General features: G+C 47.3%; 1 protein-coding gene across 1 annotated transcript in view; it reads left to right on the forward strand.

Annotated features, from left to right (window-relative positions):
- Baz1b (bromodomain adjacent to zinc finger domain 1B) overlaps positions 1 to 22275 on the forward strand; it is a 60378-nt gene extending 38103 nt beyond the window's left edge. Inside the window, exons 10-19 of the mRNA XM_006971297.4 lie at positions 959 to 1064; positions 2789 to 2887; positions 4351 to 4528; positions 6046 to 6228; positions 12133 to 12280; positions 13924 to 14071; positions 16594 to 16703; positions 18911 to 19053; positions 20033 to 20136; positions 20349 to 22275. Of these exons, the coding sequence (XP_006971359.1) occupies positions 959 to 1064; positions 2789 to 2887; positions 4351 to 4528; positions 6046 to 6228; positions 12133 to 12280; positions 13924 to 14071; positions 16594 to 16703; positions 18911 to 19053; positions 20033 to 20136; positions 20349 to 20706 (1577 nt within the window). The 3' untranslated portion in view covers positions 20707 to 22275. The remainder of the gene's footprint in view (positions 1 to 958; positions 1065 to 2788; positions 2888 to 4350; positions 4529 to 6045; positions 6229 to 12132; positions 12281 to 13923; positions 14072 to 16593; positions 16704 to 18910; positions 19054 to 20032; positions 20137 to 20348) is intronic.
- Positions 22276 to 22825: the final 550 nt, after the last annotated feature.

Genomic DNA, 22825 nt, shown 5'->3' on the forward strand with positions numbered 1-22825 from the left:
AAAATGTAATGTACTATGTATTCAATGGATGTATTACACATAACCTTCCAGATGTGTAGTTTAGCTCCATAGCTGCTACTTGCAGTGTACAGTGCCAGCTGTTTACCCTGGCAGAGGCATGGCTGCCTAGCATTATGAAAGTCCAAGACTACTGTGCTAAAATGCCAGCCCTGGAAAGGACTTGAAAATACAGTTTCCAATAGGAACTGCGTGTCACTATTACTACAAACAAGAGAGTTGGGGACCTTGCATACTACATATACGATATTAATATCCACTGGTTTTTTTAAAAAGATTTATTTATTTATTTATACAGAAGAGGGTGCCAGATCTCATTATAGATGGTTGTGAGTCACCATGTGGGTGCTGGGAATTGAACTCAGGACCTCCAGAAGAACAGCCGGTGCTCTTAACCTCTGAGCCATCTCTCCAACCCGATATCCACTGTTTTAAAAACTTTTTTGTTTGTTTGTTTCTTTTTTTTTTTTTTTTTTTTTTTTTTTTTTTTTTTTTTGAGACAGGGTTTCTCTGTGTAGCTTTGGTGCCTGTCCTAGATCTTGCTCTGTAGCCCAGGCTGGCCTCAAACTCAGAGATCTACCTAGCTCTGCCTCCCAAGTGCTGGGATTGAGGGCATGTACCACCACCACCCAGCTAAAAATATTTTTTTTAACACGTAGATATTTTCTCAAAGTTTGGAATTTCATTTTTCCTCATAATATAACTTTGCATATTATGTAATGGTCTTATATAACATGAATACTCATGGATCTGGGAATAGGAGTGTTTTAGATAGTTCTTAAATCTTATTAATTAAAATTTAATTGTTTAGTAATTATAAACATGTTCTGTGATTAGTAGGCAGCATCTGTATATTGTGGGGCTGGGCATGTAGTCTGCTTAGGTTTATAACAAGGAGTTGAGTTTTTAATGTTAAACTTAACATTTGCGTTTTCCATAGGTAAGAAAGCAAACTTAGGCAAAAATGCAAGTGTGAATGCACACCATGGATCAGCACTAGAACCTGCTGTGGAGACCACAGTGCCCAAGCAAGGACAGAACCTATGGTAACTGGAACACCCATTGGCTTGCTCAGTTTATTCCTTTCCAGTGTTGAGAAGAAAATAGTTAAAATAGTGACATTAAGGATTGTTTGTGTTGCTTGATTTTGGCATACCAAAGCTTACTGTTGGTCAAGGGGTGTGGCTCAGTTGGTAGAGTGCTTGCCTAGCATGAGTGAAGCCCTGAGTTGTATCTCAAGTAGCTCATAAGCTGTGGGTGGTACATTCCTGTAATCCCAGCACTCAGGAGCTGGAAGCAGGAGGATCAGGGGTTTATTTGTTTGGTTTTTCTATTTGATTTTTTTAGAGACAGGATTTCTCTGTGTAGCCTTGGCTGTCCTCAGAGAGATACACCTGCCTCTGCCTCCCAAGTGCTGTGACTAAAGATGTGCGCCACCACTGCCTGGCTAGGATCAGGAGTTTAAGGCCAACCTGGGTTACATGAGACACTGCCTCAAAAGAAACAAAAACAAACAAACAAAAAAAAACACGCACTGTTTTAAAACCAAATGTGATCTTGTGGTAACAAGCTATTTTTCTCAAAGTTTAGAATTTGCTTTCTCTGCTTGTTCTTGTTTGGTTTCTGTTGCTGTAATTAAACACTGTGGCCAAAAACAGTTTGGGGAGGAAAAGGTTTATTTTGGCTTATAGGTTACAGACAGTCTTCCAGGAGAGCCGGGGCAGGAGCTCATGGAAGAGTCACACAGGGATGCTGTTGACTGGCTTGCTCCCAGGCTCACCTGCAGCTGCTTTCTTTCCACCTGCTTTGGGATGGTGCAGACCACAGTGGGCTGGACCCTCCTATATTAACTAGCAGTCAAGATATGCCCCACAGGCCTAGCTGGTGGAAGCAGTCCCTCACCTGAGGGTCCCTCTTCCCTGTTGTGTCCAATTGACAACCTAGATTAGCTATCAGTGCCTTTATAATAGAATTTTGTATATTATGAGCTGAATTCACTCCAGAGAATTGAGGCATAGAGTCTTACACTATAGCTCAGGCCAGTCTGAAAGTCACTGTAACTTAAGCTGGCTTTGAGCTCACTCAAATCTTCCTGCTATAGCAGGAATCCCAAATGGTAGGATTACAGGTGTGCACCATCAAGTCTGCTGGGCATTGCATTTCATGTAGCATTGCCAAATGCTCCTGTTTCAGTTCAGAAATATGAAGTATTTTGAATTTGTTGATTACACTTTACAAATCATGTATAAAGTAAAAGACACATACAGTCATTAAGTAAATTTTATTCATTGAAAATATTGTTTAAATAGCTATTGGTCTCTGTATGTACAATTCTGCTTTAGGCAAAAACTAGATTTTGAGAAGGTCTTTGCTACTTTTGATTACATAAAATACGTTTGGTGCAATCACCTATATCTTAGCTATTTTAGTTTGAGGTTTGAAGTTGCATGGACAGGTGTTCTATTGCCTTTATAAAGTCTGTCTCTGGGCTGAGCAGTGGTGACTCACTCCTTTAATCCAGCACATGAGGGGCAGGGGCTACCCTGATCTACCGGGACTACACAGGGAAACCTTAACTCAGAAAAAAACAAATAGATGTCTGTATTGTAGCAGGAGACCATGTTGGCCTCATAGAAATAGTAAATTAGGTGGACTTAGACGGAAAACAGTCTGGAGTTCTGCATTTCTCACTCACTGTCAGCCTGAGACTCCATACACTGTTTGATTTGAACTGTTTTTCCAACTTGTAAGGTTTGTTATGCTTCTACAGGTTCCTGTGTGATAGTCAGAAGGAACTGGATGAGTTGCTAAATTGCCTTCATCCTCAGGGAATAAGAGAAAGTCAGCTTAAAGAGAGACTGGAAAAAAGGTAAGGGTTTCCTCTTGTTTACCACATCTTCTCAGTGTAAATGTCAATATCAGAGCAATGTGGTTTTGAAATAGGCTCTCTGTGTAGACTAGGCTGGCCTCAAACTCAGAGATCTGCCTGCCTCTGCCTCCCTAGTGCTGGGACTAAAGGTGTGCACCATGGTACCCAGCAGCAAGATGTTTTTTTGGTTTGGGCTTGTTTGCATGATTTATTTTTTGTATGTGTGCATTTTTTTAAATTTACTGATATTATATGTATGAGTGTTTTTGTCTCCACGTATGTCTCTACCATGTGTATGCAGTGTCCTGAAAGGCCAGAAGAAGGCGGGGAATCTCTTGGGACTGGAGTTTCATATGGTTGTGAGCCACCATGTAGATGTTTAGCTGTCAAAACTTGGGTCCTCTGGAAGAGCAGTCAGTGTTCTTAATGGCTGAGCCATCTCTGTAGCCTCAACTTGCATGCTTGCTTGAAACGGTCTTATGTAGCCCAGACTAGCTTTGAACTCACTGTATAGCCAAGATGACGACTTCTAACCTTCCTGCCTCTACACTGTGTGTGATGGTGTAGGTCTCAAGGAGCTCTTGGCTAGAGCTGTGTACAACTATACCTGGCTTTTTGTTGATAATCTATTACAGTTATAAAAATAAGTCTGTAACTTTGATGTTGATTTAACTTGTAATCTTTTTTTTTTTTTTTTTTTTAAAGATTTATTTATTATGTGTACGGTGTTCTGTCTGCATGTATGTCTGCAAGGCAGAAGAGGGCTCCAGATCTCATTATAGATGGTTGTGAATCACCATGTGGTTGCTAGGGGTTGAACTCAGGACCTCTTGTCGGCAACCAGTGATCTTAACTGCTGAGCCATCTCTCCAGCTCCTATCTTGTAGTCTTTTTGAGCATGTTTATGTTTGTTTAGATAAAATACACATTTTAGGTCACATGATCCATGGTAGCATATTTGATCTTTGACTAGTGTGTGCCCTGCACCAAGCTGTGAGCCATGGTAGTTAAGAGAATTGCACAAATGCTTTCCTAGCTGAGTTAACGTTCAAACCTGATCTGTCAGTGTTCACAATAGACAGAGGTAGAAGTACCATAAATACCTATCAGTTGATCATCAGAAGACAGAATGTGATCTGTCCAAACAGCATATTCTCACGAGAAGGGATGGAAGCTGGAGGGCTTGTTGCACAGAACACATATGTACAAAAGACCCATAAACGTTAAAAAAAAAATAAAGAGCAAAGCACTAGTTTGTGTTGCTACCTGGGTGTCAAAACATTGTGCTAAGCAAAAGAAGCCAGACATGAAAGGCTGCATATTGTATGATTCTGTTTGTGTGACGCATCAATATCAGTATAGATGACAGAGAAACTGAGAGCCAGTTACTCGCCACTGGGGCATGTAGAAGTGCCTCTAAAAGTCTCTATACTCCTCCTTGTTCCTAATCCTAATTCTTGTAGGTACCAAGAAATTACTCACTCCATTTATTTGGCTCGGAAGCCAAATCTGGGTCTAAAAGCTTGTGACGGCAACCAGGAGCTCTTGGACTTCCTGCGGAGTGACCTTATTGAAGTGGCAACGAGGCTGCAGAAAGGAGGGCTTGGCTACATGGAGGGCACGGCAGAGTTTGAAGCCCGGGTAAGAGTGCAGGGAAGGACCATGAATGCTGCTGCTCTAGAAGCTCACCAGGGAGTCACTTCCAGAGCTGGTGTCCTGGTTCCATTTGGGGGTGTTGTGCATAATACATGTGGCAGCACAAGTTGATGCATATAATTGTTTTCTTTGTCATCTCTTTTGTTTGCTAAATATTTATCAGGAAATGGGCCAAATTCAATTCTTTCTCTTGCTGAAATTGAGTTATTCTTTCTGGCTTGTTCTTTTTCTTCAGGCAGGGTTTATGTGGCCCCGACAAGAACTCACTGTGTAAGATCAGGCTGGCCTCAAATGTAGTAATCTCTTGATTGTGCTTCCCAAGTGCTGGCAGGAAAGGTGTACTCCACCATGCCTGACTATATAGTTTTAAATTGGTGTGCCTTATGTAACTGACAAGTCAATGCATGATGTGTAATATAAGTTTTCGAGCCAAGGGGGGCAGTTCAGTGATTAAGAGCACGTACTGCTCTTACTGAGCACCCACATTCAGTTCCCAGCACCCTATCAGGCAGTTCACAGCCACCTGGACCTCCAGCTCTAGAGGATCAGACACCTCTGGCCCCTTTGGGCATTGCCCTCTTGTGCACATACTCCAAGCAGACACATACATATAATTAAAAATAAAATGAATCTTTATTAAAAAAAAAAAAAAGTAAGCCCAGCATGGTATTGCATGCCTTTAATCCCAGTACTTAGGAGGCAGAGGTAAGCAGGTCTTTATTTTCCCTTTTCTTTTGAGACAGTGTGTTACTATGTAGCCTTGGCTGGTAAGAAGCTTGGTATGTGGATCAACCTGTCCTTCAGCTTAAGAGATCTGCCTCCCAAGTGCTAGGATTAAAGACTTGTACCATCACTCCCCGATAAAAAGTTTATCTTGGTTATGTGTTGGATATGTGCATATGTTCTTGTCCTGGAAGCCAGAAGTGCTGGACCCACTGGTGAGTGACCCTCCTGACACGGGTGCTGGGATCTGGTCTTCTGCAAGAGCAGTGTACACTCTTCACTGCTGAACCATCTCTGCAACTTCAGAAAGAATGTAATTGTGATAGTGTGTCTGCCTCTTCATTCATAAACTAAACAGAGGTTTAATGGAGACGGAGAATGGAAAGCTCAGTGCCTGACCTCAGCCAGAAAGTGCTGAAAGCTTGAGCCTTCTCCAACTGTCTTTGCTTTTCTTGCCTGTGTTTTTTTTCTGGTTTTAATTTTGTGGTGCTGATGTTTCAGCTCACAGCCGCACACATGCTAGGCACACCCTGTGTGCCTCGGCCCTTTAGTTTGTCCTGCATGTCATGGGTAATAAGGACTGAATGGAAGGATTCCTTGGAGCAGATGGGATTTCAGCATTCTGGATCCTTTCACTGGGGAAGTGGAGGTAGTCAGAGGCACAGTTAGATGTGCAGTCCTTCTAACTGAGACAGCAGTAGTTCATGGCAGGGAGTTTGGAGACAGACTTCTTTCTTTGTCCTCTTGGCCTCCACTCATTTTTAAATTCTTTCCTGTAGGTCATTTCCTTGGAGAAACTGAAGGATTTTGGTGAATGTGTCATTGCCCTTCAGGCCAGTGTCATAAAGAAATTTCTGCAAGGATTCATGGCTCCCAAACAGAAGAAAAGGAAACTCCAAAGTGAAGATTCCATAAAGTCTGAGGAAGTGGATGAAGAGAAAAAGATGGCTGAGGAAGCAAAGGTATTCAGTTACTGAATCTGAGCTGGGGATTCTTGCTTTAGGGGACTGAGTGGTAGGAAGGAGAAGTGGGGAGATGGTTAGAGTAGTAAGACAAGCTGTTGGGGTTCCCCGTGTGTGCTCTAATAAGTCTCTGTATGTTGGTATGGTCCTGGGGCAGACACCTCATCACTACAGTAGGCTGTGAAGCCCCAGTTCTTTCCCGCAATAGCAGGGTCTGACTGCTGGGACTCCCTGCTCTTTGCTCAGCTTCACCAGAGACGACTGCACTTGTGTGTCGTCTCATCACAGCTCAGAAAAGATGGAAGTTTGCATAGGGTTTCTACTAAACAAAGACTGTCATGATGTATGTGCTCCCTAATCAAATTTGCCGAAAGATCAGAGGAAACAAAGGAACAAGCCACTAGAGAGATTGCTCACCACTACCGAATCCTGAGGCCGAAATGGAGGCGAGATCCTGTCTCCATGAACCCTCTGAGTGTCTCTTAGTCCTCAGCTGAAAGGGGTCCATCTGAAAGGAGTTTCCAGCTGAAAAAGCTTCAGCCGAAAAGAGCTTCTGCTGAAAAGGCTTTGTTCCTGTCTGTAGCAGGAATCTTAAAAGTTCTTATTAATAAAATCAAACCTGAGGCGAGTTATTGGGGTCCATGCTGGTAGATCAGAGAGACAGAACAAGCCACAGCTATCTCACCTCACCTGGCCAACTTCTCAGCTGGTCTTGTTTCCTCAGACTGGAAGCCTCTGAGTCCTCATCCGGAATGGGTCTCAGCTGAATTACTGCTCAAAAGCCTGAATGCTTAACCAGCCAAAATCTTCTAGTTTCTGGTCCTCACGCCTTATATATCTTTTTGCTTTCTACCACCACTCCCTGGGATTAAAGGCTGGCTTTCTGGGATTAAAGGCGTATGTCACCATGCTTGGCTATTTCCAATGTGGCCTTGAACTCACAGAGATCCAGAGGGATTTCTATCTCTGGAATGCTAGGATTAAAGGTGTGAGTGCCACCATTTTCTAGCCTTTGTATTTAGTGGCTGTCTGTTCTCTGACCCCAGATAAATTTATTAGAGTACACAATATTTTGGTGAACACAATACCACCACACCTGTCTCCTCATGCCTTGTATCCAGCCATAGTGTGTCCTTCCTAATAATTGGATTAAAGGCATGTGATGCCCAAGTACTGGGATTAAAGGTGTATGCCACCACTCCCTGGCATCTGTGTTTGATCTAGTGGCCTGTTCTGTTCTCTGATTTTCAGGCAAATTTTATTTGGTACACAATATATCACCACAAAAGATCCCTTTTATACCATCTCAGAACTCAAGACACCTGCTGTGGTGGTACAAGCTTTTGGTGAGGTGGAAGCAGGCAGGTCTCTGAGTTCAAGGCCAGGGCTACATAGAGACTCTATCTGAAAAGGGAAGAAGAGAATTCAAGCCATCACGAGTTCAGGCTTTCTGTGCTGATGAAAAGGAGTGGTGCCTAGGCTGACTTGTGAGGGGTGCCAAGGTGGTCAGAGCTTCCCAGCCATGGGCATGGGAGCTGGGTTCTGAAGTTTAGATTGAAATGAAATTTGTCATTCTGTCATGGAAAAATCTAATTTTGTTTGTTTTTTGTTTTTTGGTTGTTTTTTTTTTTTTTTTTTTTTTGAGACAGGGTTTCTCTGCGTGACAGATAGCTCTGGTGGGTGTCCTGGAACTCACTTTGTAGACCAGGCTGGCCTTGAACTCAGAGATCCACCTGTTTCTGTGCTGGGATTAAAGTCATGTACCACCACTGCCTGGCAGGCCTGGAACTCTTTATGTAGACCAGACTGGCCTTAAACTCAGATTCTACCTGCCTCTGCTTCCCAAGTGCTGGGACTGAAGGTGTGCTCTGCCATGCCTGGTCTTTGCTTTTTTTTTTTTTTTTTTTTTTAAAAATCCAGGATCTTATGTAGCCCCAGCTGGGTTGAATCCTAAATCCTCTTACCTTCAGCTCCTAAGTGGTGGGATTAAAGGCAAGCATCACCACAGCCAGGTAGTTTAAGAGTAAGTCTACTCTCAGAGGCTACAAAGCTAGCAAGGCGGTTGCAAGCATTGGCTGTTCTTCCAGAGGACCTGGGTTCTATTTCTAGCACCCACATGGCAGCCTGAGCTGTCTGTAACTCCAGTTCTAGAGGATCCAACAAGTCCTCTTATGTGTGCATATGTGATTGCAAGCAAAAATGTTCAAGAGTGCCGGGCGTTGGTGGCGCACGCCTTTAATCCCAGCACTCGGGAGGCGGAGGCAGGCGGATCTCTGTGAGTTCGAGGCCAGCCTGGGCTACCAAGTGAGCTCCAGGAAAGGCGCAAAGCTACACAGAGAAACCCTGTCTTGAAAAACCAAAAAAAAAAAAAAAAATGTTCAAGAGTAAGTAGGTCTACTGCTCTTTCCGAAATACCTCGAGTGTGTACACAGTTGTGTTTCTCCTTACTTTTCTTAGGCCACAGGGGGAACATGATTCAGAGAGGATTATTAGAGTAAGGGGCTGGTTTACTTCACCATGGTGCCTCCTGCCTATGTCGGTATTTTACTGGGACAGTCCTTCTGAGTTGCTTTTAATGGCTTTTAGCACCCAGATAACCTATGTGATGTCTAAGACAGCTCCTCCCTCAGGCTCCCAAGTGCTGAGGTTACAGAACTGAGCCACCGGACTTGGCTTAAATTTCTTTATTGTAGTTGTATAAATTTATGGAGTACAATATGATAATTCAGTCTGTGCACAGTGTGTGTAATGATCAAGAGTGGCTAGCATTTCCTCTCTTCATAAACACTTTCTAAAGTTCATTGTACATATTTATGAGGCACTGTTTGCTAAATGCTATGTGGGTTTTGTTTTTAACTGAAGTTTTTTGTTTTATACATCGTGTGTTTGTGTGTGTGGTGTGTGTGTACACACACATACACATTTGTGTTCCACAGCTAGTGTATGGAAGTCAGAGGATAACTTGCAGGAGTCAGTTCTTTCATTGTGTAGGTCTTGGGGATAGAATTCTGATTGTCAGACTTGGTGGCAGTCACCTTTACCCTGTGAGCCATGTTGCCCTTTAACCCAGCTTTGTATAGGCTTTTATTGGTAGGCTCTCAAGGGAAAGAGCCTCCTCTTCCCTTGCTATTTCTTTTTCCTGAGGACCAACAGGTTCCTCTAACAAGTTCCATTAAGGGCACTTTGTGTACTAAACCCTGAGCTGAAATAAAATGTAAGCCCTTTAAGGTCCAGACAGTGTAGAGATGGAGAGCTTCTTGGAAAGTCAGGCCACTTGCTGAGCGGTTCTGCTGTCTTCTGTACTAGCAGTATCCTGCCCTGCATCTCCCACCAAAGGTCAGCTTTGCCACAGCTTAAAATTTTCCACTGTCCTCTGCTTTGAAAGTTTCCACTTAGCAAGGGCCAAGGATTCCTTGGCTAGTATCAGGCTGGTACATGAGTTTATGTCAGTCTCTCTTCTGGGCTCCAGTTTCTTTAGTTCTACAAGATTGTTTCTCAGGTCCTTTTTGTAGTAGGGGTGTGTATTTTTTAAATTTTAAAACAATTTGTTTCTTTTCACGTCGATGTGTATGCCTGCTTGTTAGTATATGCAGCATGTGCGTGTAGCATGCAGTGCTTCCAGAAGCCAGAAGGCATCCGCTCCCCAGAACTAGAGCTATCGGCAGTTGTCAGCTACCTGATGTGGGTGCTGGGGACTGAACCGCAGTCCTCTACAAGAGCAGCGAGTACTCTGAGCCAACTCTCCAGTCCTAGTCTGGTGTATTGTGGGGGGCCAGCCCACCCCCACATTTCCCCAGAGTACTCTTGAGTAGGAGCAGCAGGAAATATTAGAAGGATGGGGGCGAGAAAAAGATAGAAAATACAGTATAGCAGCCGGGCGATGGTGGCACATGCCTTTAATCTCAGCACTCGGGAGGCAGAGCCAGTGGTCTTCCTGCCTCAGCCTCCAGGTTACAGATCTGAGCCACTGTGGGAGTCCCTGCGACCACCACAGCCAGCAGAGTAATGGTCCAAGGGAGGCAAGAAGGTAGATTCAGCACAACTAAGTAACAGTGTCAGTTTAAACTTCAGAGTCTGACACTGGTAGTTTATTTTAGGCATGTTTAAGCACGGCACAATTTGGTCAAAACTTTTCTGGTGGTAATTAACAATTGTGCAATAGAGCACAAAGTAAGCTAAATAGAGACTGGAGATACTACATGAAGATGGGTTCTATAGGTTGACTGAGAAAAAACAGGCTTAGGATAAGGGTCTAGGGAAGGGTCTGGTGTAGTCTCTGGCCACACAGATCATGCAATGTCACCAGGCTAGAATGCATGTCTGCTTCCATGCTACCTTCTGGGAGGGTAACAGGTTGTGCATCCTTTTGAAGCAAAAACCTTTGTGTTTAGCATTCCAGGTTCCCTAGTGCTTATCTCTGAGCACAAGAACCGCCATGCCTCCTACAAGATACCAGAGCTGGCTTAACTTTTGTTTATTATTTTAGTTGTATAAGTTTATAGTGTCCAGGCGGTGGTGGCGCACGCCTTTAATCCCAGCACTTGGGAGGCAGAGCCAGGTGGATCTCTGAGTTCAAGGCCAGCCTCAAGTTCCAGGATAGGCACCAAAGCTACACAGAGAAACCCTGTCTTGGAGGGGAAAAAAAAGTTTATAGTGTGTAATATAACTCAGTTTGTGTACACAGTGTGGATAGTAATCAAATCAGAAGAGCTAGCATTCTCCCTCTTTAAACACACATTGTTTATTTTTAGATTTTTTTTATCTTATGTATAGTATATGAGTGGCTTGCCTGCATATATGTATGTATGTGTACCACATGTGTTTTTGGTGCCCACAGAGGTAAGAAGAGGGAGGATGTTGGATCCCCTGAACTGAAGGTACGAGTTGTTGTGAACTATCCTGTGCGTTCTGGGAACTAAAACCCAGGTCCTCTGCAAGAGCAGCAAGTACTCTTAGCACCTTGCTATCTCTAGCCCCATTTAAACACTCTAAAAGTTCATAAATATTGCTGGGCAGTGGTGGTGCACGCCTTTAATCCCTGGGGGGGGGCAGAGGTAGGTAGATCTCTATGAGTTCGAGGCCAGCCTGGTCACGAAGTTCATGAATACCTAATAATTGTGCAAATTTATGAGTACCATACAATATTTAAAAGTGTGAACTCACAGCTGGGTGGTGGTGGTGCACACCTTTAATCCCAGCACTTGGGAGGCAGACTCAGGCTGATCTCTGTTAATTTGAGGACAGCCAGGGCTAGCTACACACAGAGAAATCCTGTCTCAAAAAAAACCAAAAGTGTGAACTCACTTGTGAATTTGCTTGTCTTTCTTATGCAAGTACTTCATAGCTATTTCCTGTAACAGTCCTGTGTTGGTGTGTTCTGTCAAGGCAGCAAAGTTTTCCATTTTGAATGGTGTATCGGGAAGACTCTTGTAGCCTTCTGAGTCAGGATAGCTGTCTTTCTGGTGTGGGGCAAAGGGACTGTTGGTGTGCTTTGTTACCATCCACTTCTAACCAGAGGCTCACTGGAAGCATTCCAAGCTGGGGGACTTGAATGTTCTAGCAAAGTCAGGTGCCTGCTGAGCCATCTCAGAGTTTTGTAGACCAAACATTGATGTTTATGCTGGTGTTTATTCCTACTTCTAAATGATACAACATTCTTATGATTTCACTGGAAGAGACATGTTGCTTCTCATTCCCACTCCACACTTAATCTTGGTGTAATCTTTGCTAAGGTTGTTTGTTGTCTTTGAAGGCTTGGGTGGGGGCTCTATAATATAAGTGGATGGTTTTAATGAAACTCTAGGAGGCAGATAGCCTCAGAACTCTACGTCTTCACCCATTCCTTGCCCTCTTGTTGCGCTGAGGTCACAGTCATAATGCCAGGCTGTTTTGCGCGCTACTTAGGTTGCCTCTGCACTGGAAAAATGGAAAACAGCCATCCGTGAAGCCCAGACCTTTTCCAGAATGCACGTTCTACTCGGGATGCTTGATGCCTGTATCAAGTGGGATATGTCTGCAGAAAATGCTAGGTGCAAAGTCTGTCGGAAAAAAGGTATGCATCGGCTCTCCATTCTCAAAATCCTTTTCCTCTGAGGTAATTTTTTGGTACACAATTCCCCCCCCCCCCCCCAGTTTTTTCTTTGCAGTCTCATGCTGGTGAGTCTGTGTGTTCACATCTGCAGTGTATGGCTAGAGCAGCTGCTGTCTCAGTTTTGAGAGTTTCTATAGGAGCAAATTAGTTGGTTTACTACAGTCCTTTAGACAGCTTAGAGGTAGGTGCTTCCAGCAGGGGGCAGTCTTTGCACATTGTGCACACAGACCTCATCCCATAGCCCTGAGTACAGAGCATTTGGAAATGTTTTGTCTTTTTTTTCTTTCAGAGCTGAGGACCGAACCCAGGGCCTTGTGCTTGCTAAGCAAGCGCTCTATCGCTGAGCTAAATCCCCAACCCTTTTTTTTTTTGAAATGTTTTGTGCTGAGATCGTCCGAATGATTTATTTCTCCTTGGTTATCACTACCTTATGAACTAGCTTAGGGCTTTGTTTCCAAAGAGTGAAGCACTATGTAGACGCAGTTGCTGTAAAACTGACCAAGGATGGAAGTTGGGAAAGGGAGTTAGCCATGTGAAGTTCATACTGTATACTTTCAAATGGAGAGGACCCATGCCAAACGTGTGTGGGATAGTTTTGGGTTCCAAGAAGAGCGGCAGTCTCAAGCCACTGCTTGATTTTTTTCTGCCTTTTAGTTAAAACACACATACACCCAGCCTGGGCTACCAAGTGAGTTCCAGGACAGGCGCAAAGCTACACAGGGAAACCCTGTCTCGAAAAACCAAAAAACAAAAAAAAAAAAAAAAAACCACACATACACACAATTTAAAATTGTTTTATTTGACATGTTTACTTATTTTGAGATCGAGTCTCATTATGTAGCTCAGGCTGGCCTGGAACTCAAAAATATCCACCTGCTTCTGCTTCCTCTTAGAGCCCAGCCACCTCTTAGTAAATATTAATTGTCCTGCCTCGGTTCCAGGTAGTTCTGAGGAGATAAGGTAGGAACTCTCCCTAAATTGCCTTATTTTCAGAAAACAAGTGCATTTTAAGAAACAAGCAGGCCGGAAGGAGAGGTCAGTTGGTAAAAGGCTTGTACAGAAGCATGAGGACCATAGTTCCGTTGCTGCCCCCACATAAATGGTGGTTGGGCATAGCAGCCCACCTGTGCTGGCTCTTGGGAGGTGGCGACAAAAGAGGTCTCACAGAACTAGTGTCCAGTTCTGGCTTCAAGTAAGAAACCCTGCCTCGGGACAGCTGTTAAATGAGACACCTGCCGCCAGCCTCCAGCCTCCAGCCTCCACACTCCACACGTGCGCGCGCACAACAAAGAGGCAGCGGAATTTGGTCTGTACCTGTAATCCCATCATTGGGAGGCAGTCAGGAGGACCCCCCCCCCCAAGTTCCAGGCCAGACCTTGTCTTAAAAGAAAGAGAAAGGAGCTGGAGAGACAGCTCAACCCCCAGGAGTGCTTGCTGCTCTTGCGGAGAGCTCGGGTCAGGGGTTCCCTGGAGCTCCAGTGCTCTCTGCGGCTTTCCCAGGCTCTGGAACACACACCATGGCCACGAATAAAACGAGGGAGAGAGAGGCGCTGTGCTGCGGTGTTTGTTGTGCCGCCAACAATGTGTGTGCTCTGTCTCTGCAGGGGAAGATGACAAGCTGATCCTGTGTGATGAGTGTAATAAAGCCTTCCACCTGTTCTGTCTGAGGCCGGCCCTCTATGAAGTACCAGATGGGGAGTGGCAGTGTCCAGCTTGCCAGCCTCCTACCGCCAGGCGAAATTCCCGGGGCAGGTGAGAATTTTTTCCTTTCAAAAATAAGTGGAGGGCTGGGGAGATAGCTCACTTGGTAGAATGCTCACTTAGCTTGTACATGCCCTGGCTGTGACCCCTGTTGCTACTACAGGAGTCAGGCCTGGTGGTCCATGCCTGTAATCCCAGACACGGAAGGTGGGGAGGAGGACAGGAGTTCTGAGTCATCTTTGGCTACAAAGCAAGTTCAAGGCCATTCATTCCATGCTATACTAGCCGTCAGATAGGCTGAGAGGTAAAGTAGCTTCAGTTACTCAAACTGAGTGTTTCCAAGGAGCTTTAAGCTCATTTGGGTGCAAAGCTTGGTCATTTGTGGTACAGCAGTAAGAGTTTAGATGCTGTTATCTCACTTTGGTTTGGGGTATGTTGGGGGGGGGTGGTTTTAATTTTACTTTTTTATATATGAGTATTTTGTCTGCTTGTATGTATTATATAAATAATGTGTGTGCGTGTTACCCATGGAGGTCAGAAGAGTGCATTGGCTCCCCTGAAACTGGAGTTGTGGTAGTCACAGGCTACCATGTGGGTGATGGAAGTGAACCTGGGTCCCACAAGAGCAATCAGTGTTCTTATCCACTCAGCCATCTGGTTTTGTTTAATGTTGACATTTCTGCTTTTCACTGTTAATACCACCTCCTCCCTACTTTGTTTTTAGTTTCAAAACAGGGTTTCTCTGTGTAGTCCTGGATATCCTTGAACTCAGAGATCTATGTGTCTGCCTCTACCTTCCAAATGCTGGGAATAAAGACATTTACCACCAAGACCAACTGTTTCTCTTCTGGATGCTCTCTTTTTTTCCACAATTTTTTTTTCTTTTTATTTTTTGAGACAGGGTTTCTCTGTGTAATTTTGTTGTCTGTCCTGGAACTCACTCTGTAGACCAGACTGGCCTCAAACTCACAGAGATCTGCCTGGCTCTGCCTCCCGAGTGCTGGGATTAAAGGTGTGTGCCACTGCCGCCTGGTGGTTTGTTTGTTTGTTTGTTCTTTTTTTAATGTGTGTGGCTATTTTGCCTGCATGTATGTGTGCCTGGTGCCCATGGAGGCCAGAAGAGGGCACTGGGTCCCCTGAAACTCAAGTTGCACATGGTTCTGAGCCTTTCTATGTGTGCCAGGAATCGAACCTGGGTCTGTGGAAGAGCTGCCAATGCTCTTAGCTCTGAGCCATCTCTCCAGCCCCTTGATACACTTTGTTCTCGGGTAGCTGTGGCATCTCCATTGCTTACATCATAGCTGCTTCTACAGGCGGTCATTGCTGATTATCTGCAGCCAAATCATTGCCTTCTGTATCCATGCTTAGTTTCCTCTCTCTGGGATCTGTTGGACATGAACTTCCCTTCTTTTATTAATTAGCCAAATACTAACCCGGTGTCAGCTGTCTCCTGCTCCTCGTTCTCTGTGGCCCCTGCTGTTCTTCCCACCTATCTCTCACTTGGGCTTCTAAGGTGGCTGTCAGCCCTTCTCCCCCTCCCATCTGTGGCCTCTCACTGGTGAAGATCAGAACGGCCTACAGAAGACAGCTGTTGGAAAGTTCAGACTCCTCGTCCTTACTTTGGAGGCCCTGTTCTCCTGTTCATGTGCCTGTTACAGACCGGGTTACTCTGTACCTTCTGCTTCCCAGCATCTGGCATCTTCTCTGTTGAGCACTGCCTGCTGGGTAAACTGCCTGAAGCTAGGCTGAAATTGCATTGCATCTTTGAGAAGTCCTACACCCTTAGACTGGGGGCCCTCCTGAGCAGCCCAGCTGTCAGTTCTCAAACAATGCCGGGTGCCCTGCAAGTAGAGGAGCCGCCTTGTTCTGCACTTGCGGCAGTACAGCCAGACCACACCTTGGAAGGCACCTAACATTTGCTGCCCAGTTGCTGCTGTTGCTCTCCATTGACATTTGAGGTTGTGGAAGGGTGTGCTCACAACCACTGGCTTGTCTTTCTGGTCAAGGGCAGAGCTGTTTGATCCCAGCCACACCGTAACAGCCTTGCTCTTCTCCTTCTCCTCCTCCTCCTCCTCCACCACCACCTCCCAGTGGAGGGGCCCAAGGCCTGCTGCTCTAGAGACAGGCTGTGGACCCGCTCTTCTTAGTTGGGATTAGTTGCTTTGTCGTGTGGTCGTCTGCAGCTTCTGGAAGAGAGCCGTCAAGGTGCAGCAAACACCTGCCTCGTCCTTAGTCCTCTCAGTCCACCCCAGAGTCGGGCAGCTCCGGTGTCTGGAGGGTTGACTCAGCGGATATTTAGTGAAACAAAAGTAATCGTCTTTTAGACTGTTTGTGGAGAGAAGTAGAGGTTCTTTTTGTTCTTGATCTCCCCCCGCCCCCATTGGTGTCCCCTAAACCCTTTTAGACTGGGCAGAGGGAGGCAGACTACTGAAGCACAGTAGAAACCACGGGCCTACACTCTGAGGGTCTCTCCCTCACTGGGCTCCATCTGGTCCATGAGTGGACATGTCGGGATCCTGTGGGGTGTCGGGTGTCAACAGAACTGAGTCTCTACTTGGCCTTTCCTCTCACAGGAATTACACTGAAGACTCTACCTCTGAGGACAGTGAAGGTGATGAGAGTGAGGAAGAGGAGGAAGAGGAGGAGGAGGAAGAGGAGGACTATGAAGTGGCTGGCTTGCGGTGTAAGTGTCTGGTGTGGCATTGTTGTCCTCAGTCCTTCTGACTGGCAGAGAAGTTCAGCACTGCCTGTCTTCCTCTTCTCCCTTGGGGCTGTGGGCGACTGAGCTGCCATGTGTCTGTGTTGGTTTTCAAGATGTCAGGGGAGAGGGCCGTGCAGATGGCATGGAGAGATGCTCAGCAGTTAGGAGTCTGTACTGCTCTTCCAGGTGACCAGTGTTCAGTTCCCAATGTCCATGTTGGGCAGCTCACAACTACCTGTAACTCCAGTTCTAGGACCCTTGCTTACCTGAACTCTGGGCACCTTCACTCAATGTGCACAGATGTCCATGTACACATAAGCTCACACATACACATATAATTAGAAATAAAATCTTTTAAACTCTCAGGGAAAGGGTGGGTTGGTCTCCAGAGCATCAGCCAACAGCAGAGCACTTGCTTTAAGAGTGGAACTGAGGGTCTCACGCATGTTTGTGGTCTGGCCCCATCCAGCACAGTGGCAGTGGCCAGGGAGTCTTTGGCCGGGGGTGCCGGGCTGGAAAGAGAAAGCTAGTTTTCCTGTGGTTCGGTCATGGGGATGTTGGGAAGGCCCAGTCTGTTCTCTGGGATGGTCATCAGGAAAGAGCTCATCACTGATGCTCACAGCATCCACTCATTTTCTGGTGCTCTTTCCATGGCGCGAGGTATTGTCATTGATGAAGACGGTGGTTCCAGCCAGCCTTTCAGCAGCCTTGTTCTAGGCCATAGAAGTAGACCACGGGTCTCAAGCAGTGCAACTCACAGTCCATGCTGTGAGCAGCGGGTGTTTGGGATGACCACCTCGTACTGCAGTGGTGCATGTGTGTTCTGGCCTCCGTGTCTGTCCTAACTGACCTCCTCTCTCACAGTCTGGACAGCTATTCAGAGGTCTTTTCCATCTCAGGCCCTTTGAAATGGGAACTCGCTGTGTAGGCCAGGCTTGCCTCAGACTCACAGAGATCTGCCTGCCTCTGCCTTCTAAATGCCCTGATTAAAGACATATTTCCAAAGCTGTCCTGGAATACCTCCCCATTGGTGGGACCATAGGCATGTGCCACAACACTGGACTGTGGGCTCACTAGGTATGACTTCAGGTATGCCAGGGCTGGCCATCGGTGTTACGAAGAGACTCCTCATACTGACGTGTGGCATGGGTGCACATGGTCGGAAGACAGCTGACGGCAGCAGTGTGTTGAGTCTGTTTTCATGCTAGTGGCTCTTTCCCACCCCTACTCTGTGGAGGCCCTTGTTTTCTCTGGGCTTCTAGGGCTGTTGCCTCCCAGAAGAATCTAGAAAGTCTTTGGTACTTGAGAGCCCTTGATGTCCTCAACCTTCCAGGCCACCAGTGTTGGTTCCGTGGTGCAATTTCAAGCCCTAGCACCTGAGCGTCAGCTTCTTCCCCTTCCTCATGAAGCTAGAAGCCTTAAAATAGCCACTGAAGGGTTAGCATGGTCCAGAAATAGAATGGGAAGCATCATTCATTGGTTCTCCACATGGCTGCCTCGCTAAACACATTCTCTCCCACATGTCATCTCCCCCCACCCCAGGTATTAGCAAGGAAAGGTCGTGGAGAATGGTTTAGTGGAGGAGAGGCCTTCGGCTAATCCCTGCAGAGAACGCTCCAAGGGCATCCCAAGGAATGTTGGTCCGCCTGCCCCTGAGCACCTGTCATCAGCCAGACACGAGGGGTCTAAGTGCCTTCAGGTTTATTCTCGATAGGGATGCCAGGCAGGACTCTCAGGGAAATGCTCTCAGCCACCATCTTGGTTTTCAGAAACATGAGAAAGAGGATCTTGACTTGGATTTGCAGGATGCTGTGGCCCCTTGTGTGAGTGCGCTTCTCACTGAAAACACTGGGTACTGAGTGTAGGGTAACAGGAAAGTGCAAGGCAAGTGTAGATTCCCTTGTACACGCAGGTCCATGCATTCTCTCGGGCTAAGTCTGGACTGCAGGAGAGCCATGCTGCCATGTTAGCAAACATGTTTTCCTGATGACTTACTTGACAGTTGACTCCTGCAAAGACGCTGTCCTGACTATGACTGAACCAAGTACGGACAGGCTAGAAGTGCTGGGACCTGGCCTTCCGCAGCCCCAGACAGTCACTGTCTGTTTGCTTGTGTGGTCTTGCCCCTCCCCCAGCATACTCACACCATGCTGCCCTCCGCCCTGCTCTGAGCCCATGTTTTATTTCAGTGAGGCCTCGAAAGAACATCCGAGGCAAGCAGAGCGTCATCCCTGCAGCAAGGCCAGGCCGACCCCCGGGTAAGAAGTCACATTCTGCCAGGCGGTCCCGGCCAAAGGCCCCCCCTGTGGATGACACAGAAGTTGATGAACTGGTAAGAATTCCTCAGCCTCCCTCTAGTCTTTGTGTTCTGTATGTTCTAGTCCACCATGTGGGATTCACAAGGCGACAGGTGGAGGGGAGGCCCCCTCCCTCCCTCCCTCCCCTCCCCTCCCCCTGGGTTGGGGGCTGAGGCGGCAGATGGATGGGCCTCTGGGCAGACTAGGCAGCGGGCCCTCCAGGAGCAGCTATGCCCGGCATCCTGCCTAGCCTTCAGACAGTCTCCCCTAGTTAGCAGCAGCCTGCAGCTCGTTGGGGGTTTTAAAATAGTATCCATGTGTCTCGGGTGGGCCTCCCTGTGGGAATGCCAGCAATGCCAGAGCCACTAACTGTTAGGCTGCAGCCAGTTGTTGAGACATCACCCCCCCCCTTCTGTTGTCAGCCGATGTCGTTTTTTTGTAGTTTAGTTTTAGATCTCACTTGAAGAGGAGAAGGAAGCTCTCGGGAACTGGCTTGTTTTCACAGAGCAGTTTGGACTTGAGGATGTAAAGCAAGCCATTAGGGAGAGGAACAAACAGTCCTTAAGTTACCAGTACCTTGTGTGAGGTTTCTACCACTGGGTGTCCCAGCTGGTTGTGGCTGCCTGGAAGGGTGCCCCACCCCTTACCTCCTTAGCCGCTTCTCTTCCTGAGCGTACTCTGCCCCACAAAGCTGGCTGCTGGGGTCAGCTGCTGCCTGACTTTCTGAGATTGCTTGTTTATGCCCCTAATCCTGGAGCCGTGTCTCAGGGTCGCAGTGGCCGTCCCCAGCCACTCTCTGTTCTGAGCACCTGCTGCCTGCCCTCCGCTGCTGTGATCACTATCTGACCTGAGAGCACCACCCATCTTGAATATCACCCAACCTTGATGCCCCAGGAAGTGATGAAACTGCTTCCTTTTTGTTTAGGTGTTTTGTTTTGTTTTGTTTTGTTTTGTTCTTTCCCTGTCCTGTCTGCTCTTCTGCAGTGACTGACACTCTGCTTCCTCTGGTGCTAGGTACTTCAGACCAAGCGTAGCTCGAGGAGGCAGAGTCTGGAGCTGCAAAAGTGTGAGGAAATCCTCCACAAACTGGTGAAGTACCGCTTCAGCTGGCCCTTCCGGTAAGTGCCCGCACTCGGGCTGCTCCAGCCCCGTCCTTTTGAGACATGTCTTGGCAAGGGGGTGGGAGTGACAGCCCTTAGAAGGTGAGCACACCTTGCCCCTGGGTTGGCTTGTCTCTGACCGATCCCGGCTGCAAGCATCCTGGGGCTGGTTCCCCTTGTCTGTAGTGCCCTCCAGCCTGTGCATGTTCTCCCTCGGTGTTTTCTCACAGGGAGCCTGTGACCAGAGATGAGGCCGAGGACTACTACGATGTGATCGATCACCCCATGGACTTCCAGACCATGCAGAACAAATGCTCGTGTGGGAACTACCGATCTGTCCAAGAGTTCCTCAGCGACATGAAGCAAGTGTTTACCAACGCCGAGCTCTACAACTGCCGTGGCAGCCATGTGCTGAGCTGTATGGGGAAAACGGAGCAGTGTCTGCTCGCACTGCTGCATAAACACCTCCCCGGCCACCCCTATGTCCGCAGGAAACGCAGGAAGTTTCCTGATCGGCTCGCCGATGATGACGGGGACAGTGACGCAGAGTCTGTTGGACAGTCCAAGGGACGAAGACAGAAGAAGTAACGAGGCAGGGCCCTAGTGAGGCAGCCGTGGAGGGGGGATAGGAGGAGAACACAAGACGTGTGGGAGAGGCAGGAAAGAAGCTGGCAGGGCTAGAAGGGGAAGTGACTGGAGCATCCAGAAATGCCTGTCATGCCGAGCTCTGGGGAGTGGGATGCTGGCCTGGTAAACCCTGCCCAGAAAGGCTAGCAGCAGAAGTGGGCCTCCCCCTGAGTCCTGAGAGCTGGGAAATGCCTGGGCATGGCTTCTCCTGTGAGCTTTGCCCAGCTCCTCCTCTTCCTCCTCCCGCCTCATCTTTACAGCAGTGCCAAGCCCCCTGGTCTCCAGAGAGGGCACTGTACCCCACAGTAGGAAGGAGCGTCATCCGGCCATGCTGGCCGAGGTGTGGATCTTTTTGAATTTATATTTATATACAGTCTTATTTCTTTATGTCCGCACTCTTCCTCCTCCCTCTCAGGTGACAGTATCCGCTAGTGCCATACAGGATTCTGTGTTCACCAGCATCTTGGGACAGTGTGGGCTTTGAGTTGATCATGGCAGAGTCGAGGGACATTTTCTGGAGCTGTTCCTGAGCGCCCTCTCCATTATGGCAAACCTTCCCCATCCTCACCCAACTCACCGCCTCATTAAAAAACAAAGCAAACTAAGGCACTTCCCATAGAGACTGGAGTCCTGCTTCTAATCATGCTATGACCTTGGCTTTGACGGGTCTGGCCAGAGGGGTGTTGGAGCCCAGCCCACCCACAAACCAGACAAGCCCCTAGGGAGCCGAAAAAGAGCAGGAAGAAGTTCAAATGTTTAATTTTTTAAATTGACTTTTGTAGTTACTAAAGTTGCTTGTTTCCGCAGTGATATTGTATAAAGAACATCTTGTAAAATAATTGTCATCTTGCTTTGGCACATGTACAGTACAGTTTCTATGATACGTGTTCGCTTCACTCCCCTCCTCAGAAAGGCCAGGGGGCAGCGAGATCTGGGGTTGGAGCCCTCTCCCTGCCCTGGTGGCACTCTACTTTGCTGGGGCGCCTGCTCCTCCAGGGCCCGCTCTGCAGACCTTGTGCTCCTTCCGAGGGCATCTCCTCAGTGGACGGGAGCTGGTGTCAGCAACAGGAGGAGGTGGGGGGCCGGCTCTGCCCGACGTAGCCAGTCTAGCCTTGTGTTGTATTTAGGCAAAAGTTTGTAGTCTGCTTTCCCTTTTATGCCAGATTTTGATAAAAGTACAAGACAGGGTTTAACTTTCTTTTCTATCGATTTTGAATTTGGAAAATGTGAGCCCCTCAGCTCTCCTTATTTAAAGGAAGCCCACCAGGTCAGGAGGCTTCTATGTGTCGCCCAGCCCAGTGGCTGAGGAAGGGTCCCTTCCCTTCATCTGCAGGTTTGGTTGGGTAATCCCTGGCACCACGGCCTCCCTGCTTTTCACTGGTGTTTTAGCAGAAAGCTGGTATTTCCACTGCAGTGACATCTGCGTGGTGGCTTTTTAAATTGTCTTAAAGGAGGAAGGGCTGCGGTTAAGGGTAGGCTTGTAATAAATTGGATTTCAAATAAACATTATGGACTTGTGTTTATAAAGAAGAGGCCACTCTGACGACTCCTTTTTGCTCCTGGGGCAGCGATGGGCAGTGCAGCCCTGGGAGCCGGGTTAGTTCAAGATGAGCAGTGCACGGAGTTCGCATGCACTTGGCTCCTGCAGTTCTGTCCTGCAGCTCCATGCTTGATCTCTGCTTCAGTTTTGAAAGTCAGTCGATTTGAGTGGTTTCTTGCTGGGCCTCCTCTGTCACCCTACAAAAGCAGTCAGGAGGGGTCTCAGAGGGGCAGGCCTGCCCACGGGTCCTGTTACTGACTTCTACCAGCCTGGCCTGCGCTGACCACGGGAGGAAACGCCCCTCAGAAAGAGCTGTCTTGATATCCTGTCAGCCCCATGTCTGCAGTCTTGTTCCTCGGGTGCACATCCCAGGCACGGAGGTGTGGAGCCATGCCATCCGCCAGTGATCCTGGCCCTGTTGTGTATCGTCCACCTTACCCTAAAAGACCTTTCTTGCCACAGGGTATGGTCAGTGGCACTACGTGACATCTGGATGTTAAAGTAGCTACTGAAAGCCACGACTCTAGAGAGGCTGAGGAA

The sequence above is a fragment of the Peromyscus maniculatus genome, chromosome 23 (genome assembly GCF_049852395.1).
Source record: "Peromyscus maniculatus bairdii isolate BWxNUB_F1_BW_parent chromosome 23, HU_Pman_BW_mat_3.1, whole genome shotgun sequence".
Taxonomy (NCBI): domain Eukaryota; kingdom Metazoa; phylum Chordata; class Mammalia; order Rodentia; family Cricetidae; genus Peromyscus; species Peromyscus maniculatus.